Source organism: Erythrolamprus reginae, chromosome 1 (genome assembly GCF_031021105.1).
Source record: "Erythrolamprus reginae isolate rEryReg1 chromosome 1, rEryReg1.hap1, whole genome shotgun sequence".
Taxonomy (NCBI): Eukaryota; Metazoa; Chordata; class Lepidosauria; order Squamata; family Dipsadidae; genus Erythrolamprus; species Erythrolamprus reginae.
In genome coordinates this window covers 350,526,852-350,551,610 of record NC_091950.1, presented here as the reverse complement: position 1 = coordinate 350,551,610, position 24,759 = coordinate 350,526,852, and the positions used below count along the sequence as shown (strand labels likewise).

Genomic DNA, 24,759 nt, shown 5'->3' with positions numbered 1-24,759 from the left:
ATTCTAGTAAAGTTATGCTTAAAATCCTACATGCTAGGCTCCAGCAGTATGTGGATGACAACTATCAAAAGTAAAAGCAGGATTTTGAAGAGGCAGAGGAACTAGAGATCAAATTGCCAATGTACGCTGGATCATGGAGAAAGCTAGAGAGTTCCAGAAAAAATCTACTTTTGCTTCATTGACTATGCTAAAGCTTTTGATTATGTGGATCACAAAAAATTGTGGCAAGTTCTTAAAGAGATGGGAGTACCAGACCATCTAATTTGATTCTTGAGAAACCTATAGGCGGCTTAAGAGCCAACAGTGAGAACTGAACACGGAATGATTGATTCAAAATTGGGAAAGGGGTTTGCAAGGCTGTCGTGCCTATTTAACTTATATGCCGAGCATATCATGAAAAAGTTAGAGCTAGATGAATCAAAAGTTGGAATTAAGATTGCCGGGAAAATATCAACAACCTCAGATATGCAGATGATACCATTCTAATGGCAGAAAGTGAAGAGGAACTAAAGAGCCTCTTGATAGGATGAAGGAGAGTGCAAAAGTTGGCTTGAAACTCAACATTAAGAAAACTAAGATCATGGCATCCGGCCCTCTTAATTCTGGACAAATAGATGGGAAAGAAATGGAGGTAGAGAAAGATTTTATTTTTCTGTGCTCCAAGATCACCACAGATGGGGACTATAGCCAAGAAATGAAAGGAGAGGCCTCTGTTTCTATTGTTGAACTTGTCTTGACGGTCAGATCCCTGGTAATATGACCTTTGGGGTCAAAACGGTCTCAAACAACACTGTTTGTTTGAAAATGATCAGAGGCACTTTAGACAACCCCAAAATGGCTGCCATCATTGAGTGCGATAAACTCTTCAGTTATTGGCCATTTAAATGCCCACCACTTTCACATGGAATCTGTGCAACAACAGTATTCAAAATGGTTCCAGCAGGCTGAAGGTAATTCAATCAAGTAAAGAGCTGTGGGTGAAAAGCTTATTAGCACCTGCAACAGCAAGGGAAATTCCTTTCCTAAAGTGAATTTCACTTAATGAAAGGAATTCCCTCTTTGTTGCAGCAGAGGAGAGGGAAGGGGAGGAGGAGGCTGGCGTTGGCCTCATGAGTCAGGGACTGCATGGAAAGTAAAAACAATTTAGGAAGCCTCAGACCGGGTATCATCCCTTAGGGCAGGGACCTTCAGCCATATTAATGCCCCCACCCCCAGGAATATAGACCCACAGGGCAGGAACTCCAGTATCCAGTAGGAGTGGTGGTTCTCATTAGTGCACCAACTAACCAGCACATTCTTTAGCAATTAGAAACAAACCTTAACTTTATTAAAGGAGAGTCCAAGCAATAGCAAAAATCAATCGGTAGAGTTAGTAAAATACATGTCCCTCTTTCACCAACTGAATTTTGAAACTGGTGGGCTTCTCCAGGGATACACAGAGGGCATGTTTCTATTAGATTAATCAACTCAGTCCCTATCATCTGACCGAGATTTAACCCATTGCTTGCACTCTCACAGCAGCGCACAGGAGAAATCTCTATTCTTTCCCCACTCCTGGGGGAAGGATATTGCAAAATCTCCATTCCCATCCCATTCTAGAGTCAGCCAGAAGTGGTATTTGCCGGTTCTCCAAACTACTCCAAACTTCTGCTACCGGTTCTCCAGAGCCTGCTGAATTCCACTCCTGATATTCTATCAATAAAGGGAATACAACTCCTGTGATCTAATCCAATATACAAGCCGCCTTTCCAACTTTTGGATAAAATCTAGTTCTTCTGCCTCCCCCCATCCCAATAATATGAAAATAACAAAGAGAAGAGTAACTAATATTGGAAACAGCCAGCAAGATGGGACAGTAAAATTTCATCAACATCCATCATGCTACCTTGATCCATTATCATCTCCTAGCATCAAATAGTCTTTCCTATGTTAGTGTAAGTCCCAAACACTTTATCCTGTTTATAATTGCTGATGAGCAGTAATACAGTTTCTATGCCTCAGCTCCTGTACGTTCCACTTCAGTGCCTACCTATTAGGTAATGACTTTTATTTACAGCTTTGCTTCATGTGCCATTCCATTAGTACAAATGAGAACTGAGCAGAGGAAGGAAAAAAAGTGTCATTAATGGGAACTGTCAATGACAGGACTGATGATGTACATTACATTATTGTACTAGTACTCCATGTCTAATAGCAAAGGCACAGGGATAGCTGGATTTGTAACATAGTGTTCTCCATCAGTCAAATACCAAAAAGTTATTTAAACAGCACCTTAAAGGTCAACTAAACAAGACTTACTTGGTTGTTGTTTTTCTTTCTTTTTAAAGTTAGCTTGTGTTTTTAAAATAAAAGCAAGAGTTTTACTATCGTAGAGCAATAGGCTATCTAAATAATAATATTAAGAGAATATTTTTCCCTTGCTGGTTTTGTTTAAAAAATAGGAACAAGAAAAGTTTAAGAATACAGTTAGCTTCAATAAATTAACCAATGCATTTGATATTTCCCTTACATTTAGAACAAACTTCTAGCAGACGTGGTTGGTAAATCCACAGTAGCTGAATTTAAACATGCCTGGGATAAACATATATCCATCCTAAGATTAAATACAGGAAATACTATAAGGGCAGGTTAGATGGACCGAGGTCTTTTTCTGCCGCCAATCTTCTATGTTTCTATTTATTTTCCACAACTTCAAAGCATATCACTGCCAGAATGTTAAAGATTCTATCATTGCTTCTGCCCTCAATCAAGATAAATACCACAGATAGTCCTCAACTTACAACAGTTGATTTAGTGACCATTCAAAATTACAACAGCACTGAAAAAAGTGACTTATGGCCATTTTTCATACTTATTACTGTTGCAGCAGCCCATGGTCACATGATTTACATTTTGGATGCTTGATAACTGGTTTGTGTTTAAGACAGTTGCAGTGTCCCGAGATCATCTTTTATAACCTTCTGGCAAGCAAAGTCAATGGGGAAGCCAGATTCACTTAACAACCGCCTTACTAATTTAACAACGGTAGTGATTCACTTCACAGCTGTGGCAAGAAAAGTTATCAAATCGGCCAAAATTCACTTAACAAATTTCTCACTTAGCAACATAACTTCTTGGTTCAATTGTGATTGTAAGTTAAAGACTAATTATACTTAATAAAGGATAATTACTATGGAATTATAACTTCTGTGCTTTCTGTAGATAGTCCTTATTTAACAATCATAACTGGGTTGACTGACAACTGGAATTTCCAAGTGAAATGGTCATTAGGTGAAACATCATATGACCACACTGCTTAGAGATAGCAGTCCTGGTAGTGGGTCATTAGGTGAAGGCCATCCTGTAGGTCAGGACTTCACACTTCTCCTGCCCTGTGCAAACATTGCTTTGTCCCACTACCTTCTTCCCAGGTGGGCCTGTCAAGCTCCTTTCAGAAAACGAGGCTCTGCCACCCTGCCTTATTTGCCTCTGCTTAAACTCCCACATGCACTTCACTATTTTCTGAACTTGCCTCCCCCAAGTCACCCCATGTTACTTATCATCATTGTTTTCTGCCACATCTTGATGGCAGATCACATCTGCCACATCATTTTATTTAGTTTGGAAGAGCTGTTTATTTATTCATTTACATCCTGCCTTTATTATTTTTACAAATAACACAAGATGGCAAACATATCCAATTCTTTATTTTCCCAACAGTCCTGTGAGGTGAGAGGGGTTAAAGAGTATGACTGGCTCAGGGTCAAACAATTGGCTTTCATGATTAAGGTGAAACTTGAACTCATGATCTAGTCTGTACCTTAATCACTAGACCAAACTGGCTCTATATATCTTCTTTGTATATTTCCATAATCCTTCTGGATTTACGGCAATTCAATCTCATGAATCCCAAATGAAGAAAAAATATGACATTGTTTTTATTTTTGTACAGGGATTGTACCATCTTCTCCTCTGATCCCAAATAAATAGAAGCAGTTTAAGTTCCAGCACTACTTAAAAAAACAGAAAGGCCCAGGGAATCTGTACTGAGTTTCAATGTTAACATATTTCATTGAAATGCTTCAGAATACTAAACATCCGTATGCATTTGAAAAATATACTAAATTTACTATTCTGAAATTAATACAGAAATGTTGATATTAATGCAGATGTTTCATAAATCTGTATTTAGGAATTTTTAGTTTTCACCACTTATATGATGGTGATGATGCAGTTTATCAGAGAAAGTGGGGTTTAAAGTTCTTTTAAAATAAGCATTTAGGGGTTCTTCCCTCAGAGTTCTGTCATGAATTATACAGAGTGCCTTAGAGTAGCTGCTGTATCACATCTTACCATAATTATGAAACCAGGTAGACTATTAAGCTATGATTATATTTTATACTACCTTTTTATATATAACTCAAAGTGGTGAACATACTTAATACTTCTATCCTCTTATTTTCGTTACTATATCCATGTGAGGTACATTTGGCTGAGAGAATGACTTGACCCAAAATCATACTTCCCAACTCCAATCGACTTCAGATTTTGTTGAAGGTTGAGGATAATTTTAATTCTATAATATATTTTTTATTGTGTTTGCATTATACATAAACAAATGCTGGGAATGCAATTCTGTATGATTTCTAATTGAATATAATCCGTTGGGTTTCAGTGTTTTTAAAAGGTATCTATCATAATATCATGTATCCCTTGAATTTTTATAAAACTATGCTGAGATGATCTTGTTTAATACTTGAAAGGGAAATTGAAAGGCTTTAAGAATCAAGAAATCAAAAAACATCCCAAAATAATGCAAACCACTTTTGTATTGTGAAGAAAACAACATCAATATGTTGTGACAAGGGGTTGAATCCAACTCAAACTTTACTTTTACCTTCAATTTACAGGCTTGCCAAATCAGGTCATGTGGTATGAAGGAATTAATCCTTCACTCCATATTATTTATTTTGCCACATTGGAGGACACTACAAAGTATTGCTTTCCACCTCACCTTGCAAAGAATGGTTTGTCTGGTGAATTCAGAAGTCAATGATGCATTTCCTAATAAGTAATATATGAAGTAACTTCTGGAACATTTTATCCAGAAAGCAGTTTACATCACTGGAGAAGATGGATATCAGACAAATAAGCAAAAGGCACTTGTATCCTTTTGATTATGGAAGTTGCAAGGCAACTTCCAGCGGTAGTGCTCTAATAAAGTCCATATTTTATCTTTTTTCCTCCAGGGGAAGAATGAGGATTGAATTAGATTGGTGCTTTTGTAGGAACACCTGTAGTTTCTGCTGACTTTACCCTCCCTCACCACTTCCACTGGTAAATTATATTATTAAACGCATAACATGAAATGAAATGTGATGTGATGGCTTGAAATAGAAGAAACAAGGATTTTATGAATGAGGTCTTTCTCTAGGCCAGTTGAAAAGCCTAGTGACCGGGACATTATTCTTTAATAATATACCGTATTTTTCGGAGTATAAGATGCACCTTTGCCCCCCTAAAAGAGGGTGAAAATATGGATGCATCTTATATTCCGAATGTTGTTGAATTAGCCAAACCTGGGGAAAAGGGGGGGGGGGGATTGGTGTGATGGTGGCAGTGGCGGCAATGGGCAGCAACAGGCAGCTGATTGGCAGTTTTCTGGAAGGCTGATCTAACCGCCAATCAGAAAAGTGAAATTCAAAAGGTTCTGGGGAACCATTTGCTATAAATTGAGGAGAATCCTTATCTACCACCCCATCGCCACTGCCCGAGCTGCTGCCCCAAAGCCTCCCATAACTGCTCCTGGGCTGAGGATCTGCCACTGCCATTTGCTTTCCTCCCCTGCTTCCAGGCCATCTGAGAATCTGCCGCCACCTGCCTCCCTCACCTACTCCCAGGATCCATAAGGCTGCCATCCCATCGCTGCTGTGGGGAGGTTGAGGGAGCATCGCCCTCTAATCGCTACTGCTGGGATGTTGCAGGAGTATTCTCACTTGGGCCCGCAACCCCATCAATGCTTGACAGGTTATCCCTGTTTGTAAATGGTTAAGGGGGGGCAAGGGTCTTTAAACATGACAGCTTTAAGACATGTGAACTTCAACTCCACTTCCTGAGCTAACATGACTGGAGGAGGAATTCTGGGAGTTGAAGTCTTAAAGCTGTCAACTTTGAAGTTTAGGACGGGGGAATGTGCGTATGAATGTATGAACATGGTTTCAGCTACAGTGCTTTGTATTGTTATAAAGGACACATTATTGTTCTTTCTTGCAGAAAAATGTCAAAGCCAAAAAGGCAAGCATACAAAATCTCTTTCAAGCTGCAAATTGTGAAATATGCTGAGGAACACGGAAACAGAGCAGCAGAGAAATATTTTGGACCACCTCCAACTGAAAAAAAATAAGAGTGGAGGAAACTGCAAAAAGTAAAGTATATAAGCAAGCACAACTTTCATGGGCTTTCTGAAAAGTGGCCACAGTTAAGAGGAGGACATGAGAGACTAGATCAAAGGTCACCGGAACAGTGGCTTTGCAGTCACCTCAAAAATGTTCATGTATGAAGCCAAACGCATTGCTACACAAAAAGGTATTCAGGATTTTACTTGACCACTATTGTGGTGCTTCAGAAATTGGCCAGATTAGGAATATGAAGTCCCTCTAACTTTTGATATGCCATCAAATAGGACGTGAAAGGTGCCAAAAGCATACCTAACACTGAAAACCTCAGGACATGAGAAAACACATTACATTTAAAAGGAAAACATTCCCAAAAGAATTGATTCCAAGAGGTGCTGTTGTGCATGTCCATGAGAAAGGATGGATGGACGAACATGGCATGAAAGTATGGATTGAAAAAGGGTGGTACAAATGTATTGGAGGGTTTTTGAGAAAACCAGCTTTATTAGTGCTCAACCAGTTTAGAGCATATATTAGTGAAACCACAAAGATTCAAAGAAGTGAAGACTCATCTAGCTTTAATTCTTGGGTGTCTTACCAGCCAGTTGCAATCTCTTGACGTATCCATCAACAAGCCATTCAAAGTGTACATGTGAGAAGACTGGAACAAATGGATGGCTGCTGGTAATCATGATCTGACACCCACTGGACTAATGAGAAGGCCCACTATCACTTAAGTTTGTGAATGGGTGAAAACATCAGGGAACTTAGTGAATGACGAAATTGTTACACGGTCCTTCAAAAAATGTGACATTAGCAATGCCTTAGATGGAATGGAATATGATATCATTTAGGAAGGTAGAGAAGAAAGTGATATCAGTGATTGTGAGCAACTGAGGTCCTAAACTCTGACATCATCGACGATGAGGAGTTCTTGGTGTTTCCAGAAAATTAGAGGAATGCTTGAACCTTAAAGTCTCTCCTCATTTCTTAATGACAGTGATGAATGGTTCTTAATACCACTGTTGACTTTACATGATTGTAGAAATTATACATGTTGTAAAAAGTATTATTAAATAATATATTACTACACCATTTGGTTCAGAATACTTTTTTCCTTGTTTCCTCCTCTAAAATCTAGGTGCATCTTATAGTCCAGTATGTCTTATACTCCGAAAAATACGGTATATTCTTTTAAAAATAAAATTTACCTGAATCACAAGATCTTTTGGTTGCTGTGGTTAAGGAAACATGAGCTTTATCTGTGCATGGCCCACCTAGAAATAGAAATCAATCAATTAATTATAGTAGTATTAGCATTTCAATAATGGTAATTCAGAAAAAAACTATTTCTTGGATATTTGTTACATGAATCACAACATAAATGTGGGAAAAGATAAAAGAAAGAATAAACAGTGATAAGGCTATTTTTCTCTCCATTAACCATTCCTTTCTGTTTCATCTTTATTTTGCCTAAGATCCACATATAATAACCCCAACTTCATGACTGCCATATGGTTTCCTTTTTATTTGGTAAATAAAATTCATAGTTAACCAAAGTTTAGATTTCCAGGGTTAATCTACTGGGATAAGGAAATCTTTTAGATAGCAGACATCATTCATGCACTTTCATGTAACACCGTGAATGCCAATAAAACAAATGAAAATCAAAACTTTGACATATTAAAACACGAGTGATTAAATACTTTTCAAATTGTATTTGGCTTCTTATAAATAGAAATTTTAGCCATTTAACTTAAAAAAATGACTGTCATCAATACCACCATTTTGCTTTAATATTGCTTTGGAGATCAATGGATGCCATACACAGGCAGCAACCACATTGTTGATGTTGAAGTAGATACTTTTAAGATCTAATAAGTCTGACACGCTCCAAGCCCCGCTATTTCAGCAGCCTCATCTAATGGAACATGAGACATTACTTTTCTGTCATTGCTCCTGTCCTTTGGAACAGCAATCCCCCTGAAATCTTACAGGACTTGATTCTGCCTGCCTTTTAGGAGGCAATCATAGTTTGGCAGTGGTATGGCCTATTTGATGTGCTTTTTTTGAGGTGTGTGGGTGTGTTTATATATGTGTATTAAAATAACCAGTATATTTATAAGAAATGGAAGAAAAGAAATTAAGAAAAAGGAGTTATAGATAGCCCTCAACCTATGAACATTTGTTCAGTGATTGTTCAAAATTATGATGAAAACACACAAATAGTGCCCAAAGTTATAGCTGTTGCAGTGTTCCCTGCTAACTTGTGAGTAGCAAGAGAAAAACTGCAAAGATTAGCTGAGTGTAGCAGAGCCTGTGGAATGCAGGGCTGTGGGGGGGGGGGGTAACTGGAGTTCTGGGCAAAGGTACTGTTAAGGCAGGTGAGGGACACTGCAGTCTCCTGCAGTCCTAAGTGGTGCTGCGCCGGCAGTACTGCTCAACTCTTGTGCAGTCTGCACCAGCTCTCCCAGGGCCCTCCCAACCCCTTTTATGGCAGCCCCCCCCTGACCTGGGATTTCCTTTCCTTAATAACTCATGATTCTTGGATAAGAAGAAGCTGGGGGTATCAAACTTGCAGTCACTAAGTGATGTAGTCATGTGATGCTTTGTTTTACGCCAGCATCGTTTAGCAATGGAATTTCTGGACTCATTTGTAGTCTTAAGTTCTATAGTGTATAAGATTTAATCAAGCTTGATTAAACCTCTGATAGCAGTTACCCACATGTTCAAAAAAAAAATCTACCTTGAGAAACTGAAAATAATTTAAAATTATAGGCAATCTTATAATGAACAAATAAGATGTGAGTTATAAATTCCATTTTGATATAAACACAAATATATAATCTATTATCATGACTCTCATTGTGGGGAAACTATGGTTCAGAATCAGGCTGGGAATATAGTTGAAAATACAATGTATAAACCAATCATCTGTATGTTCATATAGTTACAGAATTCAGATTGTGGAAGTTGCTGGGAAAATGACATTTCTGAATGCCTGCTATAAAACTGAACTTTATATTAAGGAGTAAATCATCAAGGCATCACTGAAAAATTGAGACTTTAGTAAGCTGAAAAGCATTAACCTATCAACCTACTGTTGCCAACATAAAGTTTTTTGTAAAAGATTTATTGTACGTTCCTATTCTGCCTTAATTAACATGACATTTACATAACACAATTAATTTTCAACTATAGACACAATGGATTAATTAGGAACACATCATCCTTTATTAACTACTTTGTCAATTTCATCTCCTCATAATCTTGAAGATTTTACCTCTGCAGAATTAGCCATGCAAACATATACAAAATTCTATATTCTAATAAAGTTCTGGGTATCTCAATGAAAAATAAAACATAATAAATAAAAGTGTTGCTATAATATCCCTCAAACATGTGATTAATCATTTTATGCCCTTTACTAACATATGTAAAAACTCTTTATGAAAAAGTTTAGATTCCGATGATTCAGAGCAGAATTTCTAGCATTATTTCTGTACCAACATCAACTCAAATTTAGAAAATTCTGAAGTGGGATTCTGTACCAGAAAACTCTGTATTCAAGAAAAAGGTCAAATTTGTAGCAAGAAGTGATAAGTGACAAACATGAAAATTTCCTACTGTGGTAAGAGCCTCTAAATCAGGGTAGGGTTCCTAAAATTTTACTACCACTCTGTGGGCGTGGCTTATTTTGTGGGCGTGACTTGATCCTCAGGTGACTGGGTGGGAGGTGGGTTGCCAGTCATGTGACCAGGTAGGTGGGGCCAACTCAATGTCACTCATGTCAAGGGGTGCCTCACCTGGCCTCTCTCCTCTCAGCAATTCCTTGTCACACTCAGCCTCAAAGTATCTCTAGATCTGTAAAAATGTTGTTCACAATTTTTCAACTTTATTATCTACATACTGTAAATGTACTTTCATGGATCACTGAAAGGAGGAAATGGCTCACACGCTTTACCCAAGAGTGTGATAGACCAGGGTTCTCCAAACATTTGGACCTCAGGCAGCACCAAATTCATAATTTTAAATCCCGTGGACCACTGGTGGTGGTGGTGGTGGGGGGGGGCTCAGCTGCCTTTCAGGCCCGTCTGCTTCTGCGAGGCCTCAGGGTGGAGGCCCAAGAGAAAGTGCCAGGTCCAGGCACACAGCCTGGAAACCTCTTTTGTGTTCCTTCTCTCAAGAAGTTCGGTCAATCCGAGTGAAGGAAAACAAAGATGGTCAGACTGACAGTGGCTTGCTAATGTTGGTGGGAAAGTCAGTCCAATATTCCAAATCTTTAGCTGTAGTCCCTCCCCTCCCCCTTTCCTTCTTTCCTTTTCTTTTCCATGTTCCATTACTTTCCTTTCCTCCCCCCTCCCTTTCCTTTCCTCCTCTTAACTTTCCTTTCCTTTTCCCTGTTCCATTCCTTTCCCTTCCTCCTCCTTTCCTTTCCCACAATGGAATCAACTCACCTTAAATGGTGCCTACACTAAGTACAATGCACCTGCTAAAAACAAAGCCATATGTGCACCTTTTAATGTCTTTTTTGAAAAATGATTTTATTCATGAAAAAATTCACTAAGGAAATCGGAGAGTATTGCTATTAACTATCACTACCAGGGCAAAGCAGATGGAATCACTCTCAGCTATTATTGTTACACCACTCTTAGTGTTCATTCTTATTATCTGTCATTCATGTCCTTCCCTTTCCTCTCCTCCTTCCCATGAAGGTTACCAGACTGCCCTTTGTTTACCCTTTAGAAGATACTGGCTGGGGACGGGAGGATTCTAAGGACCCTACAAAGTTGCTGGGCTGCCTTCTATCCCCCCTCCCCAAAGACCCCCAACCATAAAATAATAAAATTATTAGGAAACTCAGGGGTGGGTTCTAACTTACCTCACTGCCAGTTCGCTTCCTCCTGCGCTGCATGGCCATGCCTCATGGGCACCTGGGCACTTTTCATGTGCACATGTGCGCAGTGCCGAATTTTTTTAAAATGCAAAAAAACCTGAAAACGATTTGATTTCTGTGCATGCTCAGAAATTCCTATGGTACAGGTTTTTTTTGTTTTTGCAGTAGTCTACATGTGGGTGGACCCGCTTGGAGACGGATCAATTCCTAAGATCATCAGAAATATGTGTTTTCCAATATTTTAGAACTGCTGCTCTAAATATTCTACACAGATATAATTCTTAGTAATATAAATCACTGCTTACCAACAAGTTCAAGAAATATATGGATTAGAACATGAACAATAGTACTCTGAAACTGTATATTGACTATTTCATATATAAAATGTAAGGTTCTTCCTCATGGCCATGTTAATATGCATTTATCCATTTAATGAGCTGGTAGAAAATTATGCAGATATAAATCACACTGCCTCCAAAGGAAATCATTCTTTTTGTATTAAATTTGCATCTTGCCTCTCACTCAAGAACTTTAGATCAGGGGTAGGCAAAGTTGGCTCTTCTATGACTTGTGGACTTTAACTCCCAGAATTCCTGAGTCAATCATGCTAACAGAGGGATTCTGGGAGTTGAAGTCCACATGTCATAGAAGAACCAACGTTGCCCACCCCTACTTTAGATGGTGTGTTAAAGAGGTTTATTGTTCCTTAGCAATAAGGCTAGCAAGAGATATAGTGTTGGTGGACTTAATGTAGAACAATTTCAGGATAAGGACTGGCAGATTCTTTGCTTATATTTTTCCTGCTTTCAAGTGAGATATCGTCCAAATACATTCTTTCAAGTCTTTATGAGGTGGACCATCTCTTGACTGAAGCCCATCATGTAGGTAGAATCTACATTATAGACCAGTGATGGTGAACCTATTTTGGTTCATGTGCCAAAAGGATGTGTGTGGGTGTGCTAGCATGCGTGCACAGGCCCATACTCCTTCCCTCCCCTCTCACATGCGTACCCCACAATGCCTTTGTCCCTGCACTTGTGCACAAGCCTCACTGAAGTCTGGGGCGTGAAAAAAATGGCCAACGGACAAACCAGAAGTTTGAAAAAACAGACTTCCGGCTTGGCCTTTGTGGTGTTTTTTGCACTCCAGAGGGTTCAGTGAAGCTTCCTGAAGTCCTGGAGTACAAAAAACAGCCCAATGGACAAACCGGAAGTTCAGAAAATGCACTTCTGGTTTGCTTGTTGGACTGTTTTTTGCACTCTGGGGCTTCAGGAAGTTTCTTTGAACCCTTCGGGGTGCAAAAAACAGCACAACGGCAAACTGGAAGTGCGTTTTCTGAACTTCTGGTTTGTCCGTTGGGTGTTTTATTTGCACTTGGGGGATTCAGAGAAGCTTCCCTGAAGTGTCCAGAAGGGGAAATGGTCTTTTCCAAGGCCAAAAATTAGCTGGCACGCTAGAGCTGACATAGCTCAACATCTCATGTGCCCTCTATGGCTCTGCATGCCACTTGTGGCACATGTGCGATAGGTTCACCATCACAGTTATAGACCATGGTCTAAAACAGTGGTTCCCAACCCTTTTTTGGACATGCCCCACCTAAGCATCTCTACAATCCTGATGCCCTTCTGTGACATATAATTCTTACTATTCAAAAAGTGAACTCTCATGCAGATGAAGCCTAAAAGGCCATTAACTTGGTTTTAACAAGGTTCAAATTGCCCCCATTAAAAATCAAATTGTCCCCTTTGGGGCATGGGCTCCACATTGGGAACCACTGGTCTAGAAATACATTGACAAGAAAGTAACAACCCATTGTTTTTCATAATAGGAGAGTGAGATAGAGCTAGAGAATTATGGAACTCAGTTTGAAACAAAAGTGTTAAGATGCATTAAGTGAAGATTTTTCATTCTACTGGAAAGTTGCTTTTCCACTATGTGGGTGTGATTTTCTAGATGACAGCTCAATAGGCAGAAGATAAAACTTTTTATTTCATTATATGCAAATACTGAATCCCACACTGTACAGGTAAACCCATAAGCAACTAGCAGATTTATAAAGGTGCAATTCTTTCTTCTATTTTCTTTGGGTCCATCTAAGAAGGAGGAAGAGAATTTTCCTCTATAACCAGCATTCTACTAATATTCCTATTAATAAAAATTATTTATGGCTACTAGGTTTTAGCCTAACTTAGCTTAATACACAGACAGACATGTGAAAATGAAACAGATCAATATGTTAAGATTTGTCCTCCTTTTATGCAGCAAAACAAAAGCAATTTCATTTCAAGGTTAACTATATTATAAAAGTATTGCCAAATGATTCATACCTTTACAATAAAAATATTGGTACCTTAGTCCTGGGTAGCATTCAGTTAAAGACACATGTTTTAAAAAGGTTTCTAGATTGCAGCTGGCTTTCTTCAGCTAGGGAATTGCTTTTGTAAGCAAGTACACACAGGAAATTTACAAAGTTAGACGTCAACGGTACCAGATCTGCAGTTTTATTGATTTATTAAACACATTTATATTGCTATCCAACTCACATATGGTGACTGGGGGCTTACAAATGGTTCTTCTTAAGTACTGGCAGAAAAACCAGAATTGAGATAAAGGAAGAGCATTGATGCAAACCAGATGTAACTGAATACTTGTTTATGAATATTTCCTAGATATGCTTAAGAACCTAATTCTGAAGCTCTAGCAGAAGATACCTAAAGAAATGGCAGTTGAAATATGTAAAATGCAGCATTTCAAAATATGACACTAAAAAGACATACATGCTTTTAACTCAAAATGTCAAAAGATTATACATGAATTTAATAACCATTAAAAAAAATACCTCTATGGAAACTGGTAGCAAATAATGGATGCATTTTAGAAGATGCTATCAGCAAGATAAGCAAAAAATCAGTGTCCTTTGAGAAACCTGCCTAAATTCTGAATCTATCCATGAATGTGTGCAATTGAAAGATGCCCTATTTATCTACATAATCTTTGAAAAAATTAAGAAAAGAACATACATTAGAAATATAATAAACTACCAAAGAGAAACTAAATTTGTAAATATTGAGAAATACTGCTAATAATCTACGTATACAGCCATGTGTAGAAAACTTTAGCAATTTCTTTTTAATAATTTGTTTTTAATGCTATTTAGCGACCTCTGATTTAAATGATGTTAATTACATAATTCTTTTAAAGTGTTGCATCCTATAAGATTTATGTAGCAAAGTTAAGTGCTTCATATTACTTTATTATTTTTATTTCTCATGTCTTCCATCTATTTTTTTAAGTTTCCGTACCGTCTCGTCTTTTGATCTTTTTTCTCCAACATAGGAAAAACACATACAGTGAAACTGGCCCTCCATTTTTGTGAGATCAATTTCTTTTGATTATATTTTTCTAGTTGTATATTCCAATCATGAGTTCCATCCCATCATGTTTATCATACCATGCCAATTTCATACCTGCCCCTCATATACTAGGACTTCAAGTTGTCCCTGTTCGTTCCCCATAGTTTGAGCATTAATGTGTAGACATCTAAACCCTCTATGGATGATCTTGTATTTGCTTGCTATGTTTTATACCTGAGTCCAGCTTCCTTCCCATTTTCAATTCACTATCTTGGAATTTATCCTTTGGGTTTTGGTCCTAGAAATCGGCCTCTTTCCCCACCAGATTTAGGCTTTTGGATGACCCAAGCGAGATGTCTTCCAAAAACATTATTTCAAGTCCTTATGAGGTAGACTACATCCCTTCATGCAGAAAACATAGAACCTACATTATAGACCATGGTCTAGAAATCCAAAGTTTTCTTGATGACACCACCTTTTCAGCCAGACATTTTCCTTTGAAATCCTCCATTCCCTCACTGGATGTTGACCATCAATAGGAAGCATGGATAAAAATACCACATGTGTTCCTAAATCTTTTGACTTCCTACCTAGTCTTTCATGGTCCCTTGGATACTTTTACAGGTTCCTTTTTGTTGTATCATTGCAATGACACACATATCTTCCAGGTCCAACTGCTTCTTGAGTACAGATTTTTCTCCAAGAATATTTGGAAACTTAAGGAGAATTTTTAAAAAATCTAAATTTATTCCCATTAAATAGGGCTATGATACTGTATACTGTAATACAGTATAAGCAAAATATTAAAATTATTCTCTGTTTATCTTGCAGAACAAGTAACCTTAATTTATCATTTATCAAGTTTGTTTGGAAGTATAAAGCTTAATAAAATGATATCTTTTTAAACTAAGGACACTTAATAAAGCTTTGGTAGAAATGAAGTTAATGATCACATGCCCCTATTCTTACTGAAATATAGGCACTCTATTCAGTATAGCAGGAAGTAGTGTACTGTGCTGACAAATATTAGTATTTTAAGAAACATATTGGAATGAAAGAACTTCTGAATTATAGAATTTTCTACAAAACAAAATAAACAGGGAAAAAGCTCTTAAATCAATGTTTAAAATACATTTACAGTTTGGACATTCTTCATTATGGGAAAGAAACTTTCACATTGAGACTATCAATTAGAAAAGCTCCATCTGCTTTATAATTTAGCTCTGATAAATTATACTAATCTGAACTACAAAAGGAAACTTCTGTTTGGGAGGGCAAGGAAGGAAAAGAAGAATAATTGAAACTGTATATAAATCTAACCTTGGTTTTATTTACAGTCATTCCAGCAGAAAGCCATCAAGAGTTTGGGATAGATAAATATTTTCAAACATGTTGTCGTCTTGTGCTGCCTCATATCTATTGTTAGTACTATGCAAAAGTTTCAGAGTTAACACATTTACAAAACAATTTCTCTCATTTGTTTTTCTTTAAAATATAACTGACATAACTAACAATTTGGTCTAACAAAGCAAGAGGCTAGGAAGTGGTCAATCATTAATTTTGGTGTATCTGCAGAGAAATATACAGGCAGTTATTTTAATCAAATATTTCTATGCATGTGGGTAGGCAAAATAAATAATAAGCTCTGAAAACAAAAAGTCAGTAGATTAAATTATTTTTACCAATACATGGTTGTCCAGGGTTGCTACTTTAATGAAACTGAATTATATCAGCTAATGTTTGAGATCCTGTGCTGTTTTGTGTAGAAAAGAAACCAGAACTCTCGTGGATTTGGAGGTTAGACCAGTTTGAGTAACTAGCTGTGAAGAATGATAAACTGGGAGGATGATAAAAAGAGTCTGTAGTATGTATAATTAAGTTGGAGCTTGAAATGTCAAAGATAAGGACTAATGTATGGAGGGCAAGAAAGAAGAGAAAATGAAGAAAAAGAAATGTGAGGTTGATGAAAAGATGGAAAAAGAAAAGAACTTGCAAACCTAACAGAATGGAGAGTGTAAAACTCAGATGACTCCTAGAATTTACATTTAAGAGGAATCTGCCATAACCAAGTGGCTATGACATAAGTGGTAGAACTAGAGATCGAACAGTAAAAATAGAAATAATAGTAATAATAGAATAATAGTAACAACAATAACAACAATAATAAGTTGGAAGGGACCACAGAGGTCTTCTAGTCCTGCTTGGGCAGGAGACCCTATACTACTTCAGACAAATTATCCAACATCTTCTTAAAACTTCTAGTGTTGGAGCATTTTATTATTATTTATTATTATTTATTAGATTTGTATGCTGCCCCTCTCCGTAGACTCGGCATACAATTTACAACTTTATATTTACAACTTCTAAGGCAAGATGTTCCACAGATCAATTGTTCTAACTATCAGGAATTTTCTCCTTAGTTCTAAATTGCTTCTCTCTTTGATTAGTTTCCACCCATTGCTTCTTGTCCTACGCTCAGGTGCTTTGGAGAATAGTCTGACTCCCTCTTCTTTGTGGCAACCCCTGAGTCCTTCTTTTCATTAAACTAGATATACCCAGTTTCTGCAACCGTTCTTCATATGTTTTAGCCTCCAATCCCCTAATCATCTTTGTTGCTCTTCTCTGCACTCTTTCTAAAGTCTCAACATCCTTCTTATATCGTGGTGACCAAAACTGAATGCAGTAGTCCAAATGTGGTCTTACCAAGGCATTATATAGTGGTATTAACACTTCACATGGTCTTGATTTTATCCCTGTATTAATGCACCCTAGAACTGTGTTGGCTTTTTTGGCAGCTACTGCACACTGCTGGCTTTTGGTTATTACTTTGTTTGCTTCTAGGTGTTCGTTGATTTGTTGCTTGATTATCTTTTCCAGAATCTTCCTTGGTATTGAGGTCAGGCTGACAGGTTTGTAGTTTTGATGGCTTGTGGGTTGTTTGAGCATTTTCTCTGTAACAATTGGAATCACTGGTGGGCCTCTAGTATTGTTTCTACTGCACTGGTGGGCAGGACGATAACAATGATAAAGTTCAGTGGCGGATTAAGGCTCACTGGTGCCCTAAGCACTGACAAATCTTGGTGCCCCCTCCTAGTTTATTAAAAAAAGGTTTTCAAATCTTCATTGTTGGGTTTTTTTTTAAACTTTGTGGTGCCCCCTTTGGGCCTGATGCCCTAAGGACATGCTTAGTCTGCTTAATGGTTAATACATCACTGATAAATATGAAATTTTGGATTACTATAACATGCTCTACAATATGCTGCTTCTGAAGACTATTCTGAAACCACAGCATGTGCAAATTGCACTGACTTACTGCTGAAGGGTGAAAGCTGTTCAACAAGATAACACCTACACTGCAGACACCATATTGATTATTAACATATTCCTGGGTAGAATTCCAAGCATTAATTATTGCTTAGTCAGCTTTTCCTGGCTCACATTCTAGATATCTGAGGTATCATTTGCTCCACATAGATTTACCTATTCTGTATTATTTATGCCAGAACATTTGCTACATATTTCTAGAGTCTTGAGAAAGAACAAGATTGCGAGGCATGGACTCGTATTTTATATTAAATATAAGTAGGGAAGATCCAGTGGAAGTGGATCAAATCTACCAGTGTGAAAGAGCAAAATTGATCTTCAAAAAGCTTGGTTGCAAGGTATTTGTCTCCACTGTATACATGGTGCATGGTCCCATCTATATTTTTGTAAAAAAAAGTCTATAATGAAGTTAAATGAAAATTTCTACAATGAAAATCTACACGTTATAATGGAAACTTCTGTTTCTAAAGCATAATCTTAATAGTTAAATTATAGATTCACAGATTAAACTGGGAAGTATTCCGAAACGGATGTATACAAGCAACCAAATGCTTTTCTACAATTATATCTAAATAGGAAAGAAACATTGATTCCCTTTTCTTCAACTAGAACTTGACAATCATTCTCAAGCTCTTTTCTATCCCTAACTTTAAAGGGCTAAAATCCTTAACTTCTAGAACAGCCGAATGCCATGATGTGGAATGCAGAGATCTCTTTGCTGGCACGCGAGCCATTGCCCCAGCTCAGCTCCACCGCATATGCACATGCGCCAGCCAGCTGGTTTTCAGGTCTCTGCTGTGCATGCATGGGGGGTGGGGCACATACAGGAGATGCATGTGAATGCATGGGGTGCACATGGGCGGGTCACATGAGCATGCACAGGGACAGGGCACCCGGGGAGTCATGCACATGTTGCATTTTGGCACTCAGTGACGAAAACATTAGCCATCACTGGCCTAGTGTAATCTCCTCTTAGACTGTATACTTACATTCCTCTTTGCTAGAAGAAGTTACATTCAGTTCTGTCGAAAGTTGCTGGTTGGAGTTAACAGTCTGTGTCAATAGAGAGGTATTACTGTTGTCACTATTTGTTTCTCCAGAGAACAAATCCGATTGGCTGTTACTTGTGCTGGGCGTGGACTCGTCATCTGGTTGCTTCTTTTGAAAATCTAGCATGACACAAAGTCAAAAAACACATTATTCAATATATAAAAATGTTATATCATACACAGAAATTGTAGATATTGTAAATGAGTCAAGCCTATAACTCTTTCTTTCTCTGCAAGGCAATATTGTGAATTTATTCAATGAGCTCTATTCCATTAAATGAATGAGCTCTATTCCATTCAATGAGCTCTATTCTATTAAAAATATCAGTTTATATATTTAACAAGTATTTAAAAAGTAGAAATAACAGTGTAGTAAATCATTAAATGGGACCAGTGATGCTGTTTATTTGAAAATTTTAAAGTGGCAATGAAAATTGTTCTATTTTAGTTATCTGTTTTGAAAGAAGTTGAATCACCTGCATTGACTTTATTTATTTCATTTCAAATTATGGACTATTTCATATTGTATTTCTTGCAACTGTAGGTGGTGGGTTTGGAAAATATCTGAAATGTAATTTTTTTGCTTAACTTTTTGAAACAAACTATTAAATCCATTATTTCTATGAACTTGATTCCTTTACTTTATTATGAACGTGCTACATTTAGAAGTGTGTTTTGGATTAATTCTTTCAGAATCTATCCAGACTTGTCAGTTTGGAAATATCTATTCAATATCAAACACTATTTTCTGATTAAACTTCCTTGTTTGGAACTTTGGCCAATAATTAATTTAAGCAGTTTTGAATATCTTTATATTCTCAAATATTTCTCTAAAAAGGAAAAACATTTTATGCAAAGTTATATGGGCACAAATTGACATGTTTGTTTGTTTGTTTGTTTGTTTGTTTGTTTATTTATTTATTTATTAATTAATTATTTAGATTTGTATGCCGCTCCTCTCCGCAGACTCGGGGCGGCTCACAACAAAGTGAAAACAATTTACAACAAATCTAAATTACTATTTAAAAATATTTAAAAGACCCCATTTTCAGATTCTATAATTCGAAGATGTATGTATGTTTGCATGTACCTGTATGTATGTATGTATGTATGTATGTATGTATGTATGTATGTATGTATGTATGTCTTTCTCAGCAAAATCCGTATTAGAGTTCAATAGACTCCTAGGAGCTCTGATCAACAACAGGCATAACAGCCTGGAGCTGAATAAGAATAAAAGGAAAAGTGTTAGGCTAGCCACTCCCTAGAATCTCCCAAGGCTGGGATGTCAAACTCAAGCCCATGTGGTGCTTAGATGTAGCCTGTGGGGCCGCTCTGGAAATAGCAAAGGACCAGCCTCCGGTGCCTCTGCCAGCGAAAATGGAGCTTGGGATGGCTGGCTCTCCTGAGCTCTGTTTCCACAGAGGGTTGCAGGAGGCTGTTGCAGTCAAAAACTGAGCTCGGGAGCTCATTTTCGCTGGTAGACCGCTCGGGCTACCACAGGTGCTGTTACATAGAAACACAGAAGATTGACGAAAGAAAAAGACCTCATGGTCCATCAAGTCTGCCCTTATACTATTTCTCTTTTTCTTCCATGCACAAACTTTTATACCACTTAGAGAATTACACTGAAAAAAATGGGGGGTGGGGGTGGAATTGGGTGGCAATTTGACTTGTAAATTTGAGAAATGCATCTTAGATCAGCTTATATTAAATGCAACCAAGCTATAAATATGTATCCAGATTCATCTGTTGTTTCTAACACCAGCAGCTGAGCTGTATTGAGTTTTCAAGCTGAACTCTCCCTCCCCGAAATTAACCTGCTTCACATTTGAAAAAGTGTGTATAAATGACAACAGTGACTTGCCTGTTTTCATTTTCTTTTACTTCTACTTAGCAATTGTAATCAGTACAGAACCATCCAACTGCATTTATTTAGTATTTAAACAAACCCCCAAATTAGAAGAAAACGATAGGGAAAACCACAAGGTTTCCAGGTTAAAAGAATCTCCAGTGCAATGCTGATACCACACAGAGAAATCTCAGAAGTAGGCTTAAGAACTGATTGATACAGAATTTAATTATACTGTACTTCATTCAGAGAGCATGTGGAATTGAGTATTATTTTAATAAAAAAATTCACAATCAATTAGAATCTCTTGTAATGCTAGCAACTTTATAGCCCTCACTTATATGCCCTTAAAGATGTCTACAGAGAACTCTAGAATTTAGGAACATGGGTCTGTAATTTTTAATTAATTTCTCTAGACCACCACCTGAGTTTCAATTAGAGCTTAAGTGCAGCTACTTTTCATAATCTTAATTCAAAATATTTTCAAATATTTGCCTCAAAAAAGTGAGGGGAGAATTCTAGTTAGAACAATGTAAAATATACTTTGAAATAAGACTTCTAGAATATAACAAATGAAAGAAGACAGGTTAACCATTACAGATTTCAAAAACATGAAAAGTATCAGAGCAGCAGCCTATTTTCAAAAGCTACACATATATATATATATGATTTTTAGTTTGTGTAAAACCTAAAAGTAATTTAAATTCTATTATCAACTGATTAAGAGATTTAGTTTACTAGCACATATTTGCTTACTCTTATATATCTGGAGGTGTGATTTTTTTTGGGGGGGGAATTAATGTTGTGACAGGAAGAGGGAATATCTAACAGCTTAACAAAAGAAAATGAATTCATTATGTGTAATATAAAGAACAAGCCTTGCACAAATTCACAGAAAAATAAAATATCAAATTAATGAGCTAACACTTCTAAGAATTTTCTATAAACCCAAAACAATGTTATTACCTTCCAATAGAGCATGTCTGTTTAATTCCCCTTTACTTTTTAACTTTTATAGAAACTTCAGAAAAAGTTTATCTGTACTATGGTATGCAGGTGACACTGTGTTTTTCACAGGTACCAGGCAGAACCCTTATTCAGTTTCCTTCCTATATCGATATTAACCAAAAGCCCTATGGGAAATATCATGCAAAGCTTTATTTAAATATTTAACTATTTAGAATTAGCAATTTCATGCCTCAGGAAATTTTTTACAGTTCTACAAATATAGTCACTTGTTGAGATGGGTGGGTACATATAAAATTTTGAAAGGAGGCAATTTTAGGCCTTTTCTTGTCAACCAAGGTATTAAGCCAAGGCATTGGCGTGGTGTTTTACACAGAACTCAGTTAGGGTCATATTCCAGTTATTCAGTCCTTGAAATAAATAATATTATCCTTATTCCTGAAGGCAGTGCTTCAAGCCCAATTACAGCTACAATACTGCCTTCACGCTGCAGGTTGGTTTACTTAATGTGGAGACTTATATTTAACTAGCAATCATTAATCTACTGAAGTTTAATTTCTGGTCAACAGGTCTGGCTCTTCAATAGTCTTTAATAATTCCATTCAGCCATACAATCTATTGGAAAAACACTGACCAATGGCCTCCCTTAAAGGTCCATGATCAATGACAGTGATGTTGCAGTATGGTGAAAGCATGTACATGTGTGTACAATAGCACGTGCACACCCCCGCACCTATAATGCAATGCACATGCGATTCCACAGTGCCCATTTTGGGCCTAGCAGGCCTCCTTGCAGCCTCCTGCGAGAAAAAAAATGGGCTGGGGGGGAGGGACAGTGCTGCAACCCTACACCCTGTTTTGGGCCTAATAAGCCTGCCTGCAGCCTTTTGGGAACAATGGGGGGTGCTGAACTGCCTTGTGCCCCATTTTGAGCCAGTAATCCCCATAGCAGCCGCAGGGGATCAAAAATGAACCGGGGGGGGGGGGGGCTGCGCCACATCCATATGTCCTATTTTGGGCCTAGGCGGCCTCCCTGCAACATCATAGGAACTAATATTGGTCACAAGGGGTCCAATGCACTCCTGCACCCAGTTTTGGGCCTAGTAGGCCTCCCTGCAGCCTCCTGGGAGCAAAAACAGGCCATGAGGGAGCCGCACTGCACCCTCGTGCCCCGTTTTGGACCCAGTACACCTCCCTACACTTATAACCCATGATACAATGTACATGTGACCCCATATATGCAGCTGAGTTCGGGTGATGGCTCGCATGCCCAAACAGAGGGTTATGTATGCCACCATCATGAATCTATGATCAAACTTGGGTACTTCTTAAATAGCAATTTCACAAAATTGAATTGCAAAATAAGTGAAAGCTGGGTCTTGAAAATGTTGACTATGTAGCTAATTAAATGGCATATTATCTTGAAATCGTCTGGTAACTACAAACTACAAAGCCTTTGAGAAGATCAATTTAATGTTAATTGAGCATCTTTGTACTACAGGAGATTTTATAGGAAGCTACACAATAGCTTTAATAAACTTTGTAGATTATATAGATGCATTCTCTCTCTCTGCAAATAGTCTGCTATTGCAAACACTCAAAATTTTGCATGGGTACATGCATAGTGTAGCAATGGATGCTAGCAAAACTAGTAGTCCTTTTCTGATTGTTGCATAATCTACAATTGTGCTATGCTATTATAGTTGGAATTATTGTAAATACATGTTAGTTCTTGCAGGTTGTTTCAAGTACTAGTCTTTGGCCATAATAAATATTTTATTCATATGATACTCCTGTAATGCTGGTAAAACATTATGTTCAGGCATATCTATCAAGCATGCCTTATGGTTTATTTGTAACATCTGTTCCTAGCTTCTGAATTCTTATGGCACCGTAGAAGAGAAATTATCAGAGAAAACAACCTTAACACAGCTACAGAATTAGAAAGGTAAATTGACCATCTATATTCAATTTATTAAACTTAAATTTACACCCAATTTATTGAACTTAAACAAATTAAGTCAATTTACTTAAATTTAAAACACTTTCAAGAGGATGAAATTCTAGATTTATGTGTTAGAATTTAAATATTTTAAGTGTTTATCTAATTTACTACTTTAGCAACAGCTGTTCTTGCCTCTTTATGGAATTATAAACATTAAATATGTCATTTTTGCCATACAATAAGCAGGAATGCCAGGTTTATCACTGTCAAATGTTATGGTAACATGTGATGTTATACTTTATGACCACATAGTTTAATGACAGAAATTCCAGGGCCAATTATCATCTTTAACCAAAGATACCCTGTAGCTACCCCTATTCATCATTTGGACAATCATTTGCCTGAAAAGGTATAGGGTTTCCTGCCTGAGCAGGGGATTGGACTAGAATAGGGGTCTCCAAGCTTTTGAACCTCAGGGGCCACCAAATTCATAATTTTAAATCCATAGATCCTAATTCATAATTTTAACTCTTGCAGACCACTAATATATTTTTTTATAAAAAACGATAAATACATTTGTAAAATAATCATCAGAGAACTTCCGTTTTATTAATATAAAATACACCTATTAATAACAAAACTATAAATGCTTATTTAATTATAACAAAATCTTTAAAATTGTTATCATTGTAACAAGCTTATTAAAGTTAGTGTAAAGAAATTGTGGCAGCTATTGTATCCTACAATCAATTTTTAAAAAAAATAAGTGTTAAGCTTCCAGAGTTCTTTAAAAATATCCAAACTTATAACTCTAAGCTCTTTGGGATCACTAGTGAACTTTATGTTCTGCGTTGTTCAGATTTTATGCTATTTACATTTTGCTTGAGATATCTGTGTCTATGTGGAGTTGGTTCCTGTCTTGTATATTGATTATATAACAGTTTTGGTTTGGTTTTTGTTGAGATAGTTGCTAAATGCTTAGCTTCAAGCACAGATACA

The 24,759-nt window shown here is 37.2% G+C and overlaps 1 protein-coding gene across 1 annotated transcript in view; it reads right to left on the bottom strand.

Moving 5' to 3' along the window:
• Positions 1-24,759, bottom strand: part of ZFAND3 (zinc finger AN1-type containing 3) — a 126,695-nt gene that overhangs the window by 38,861 nt on the left and 63,075 nt on the right. The window contains exons 4-5 of the mRNA XM_070734264.1: positions 18,938-19,117; positions 7,586-7,651 (exon numbers count right to left, since the gene is read on the bottom strand). Of these exons, the coding sequence (XP_070590365.1) occupies positions 7,586-7,651; positions 18,938-19,117 (246 nt within the window). The remainder of the gene's footprint in view (positions 1-7,585; positions 7,652-18,937; positions 19,118-24,759) is intronic.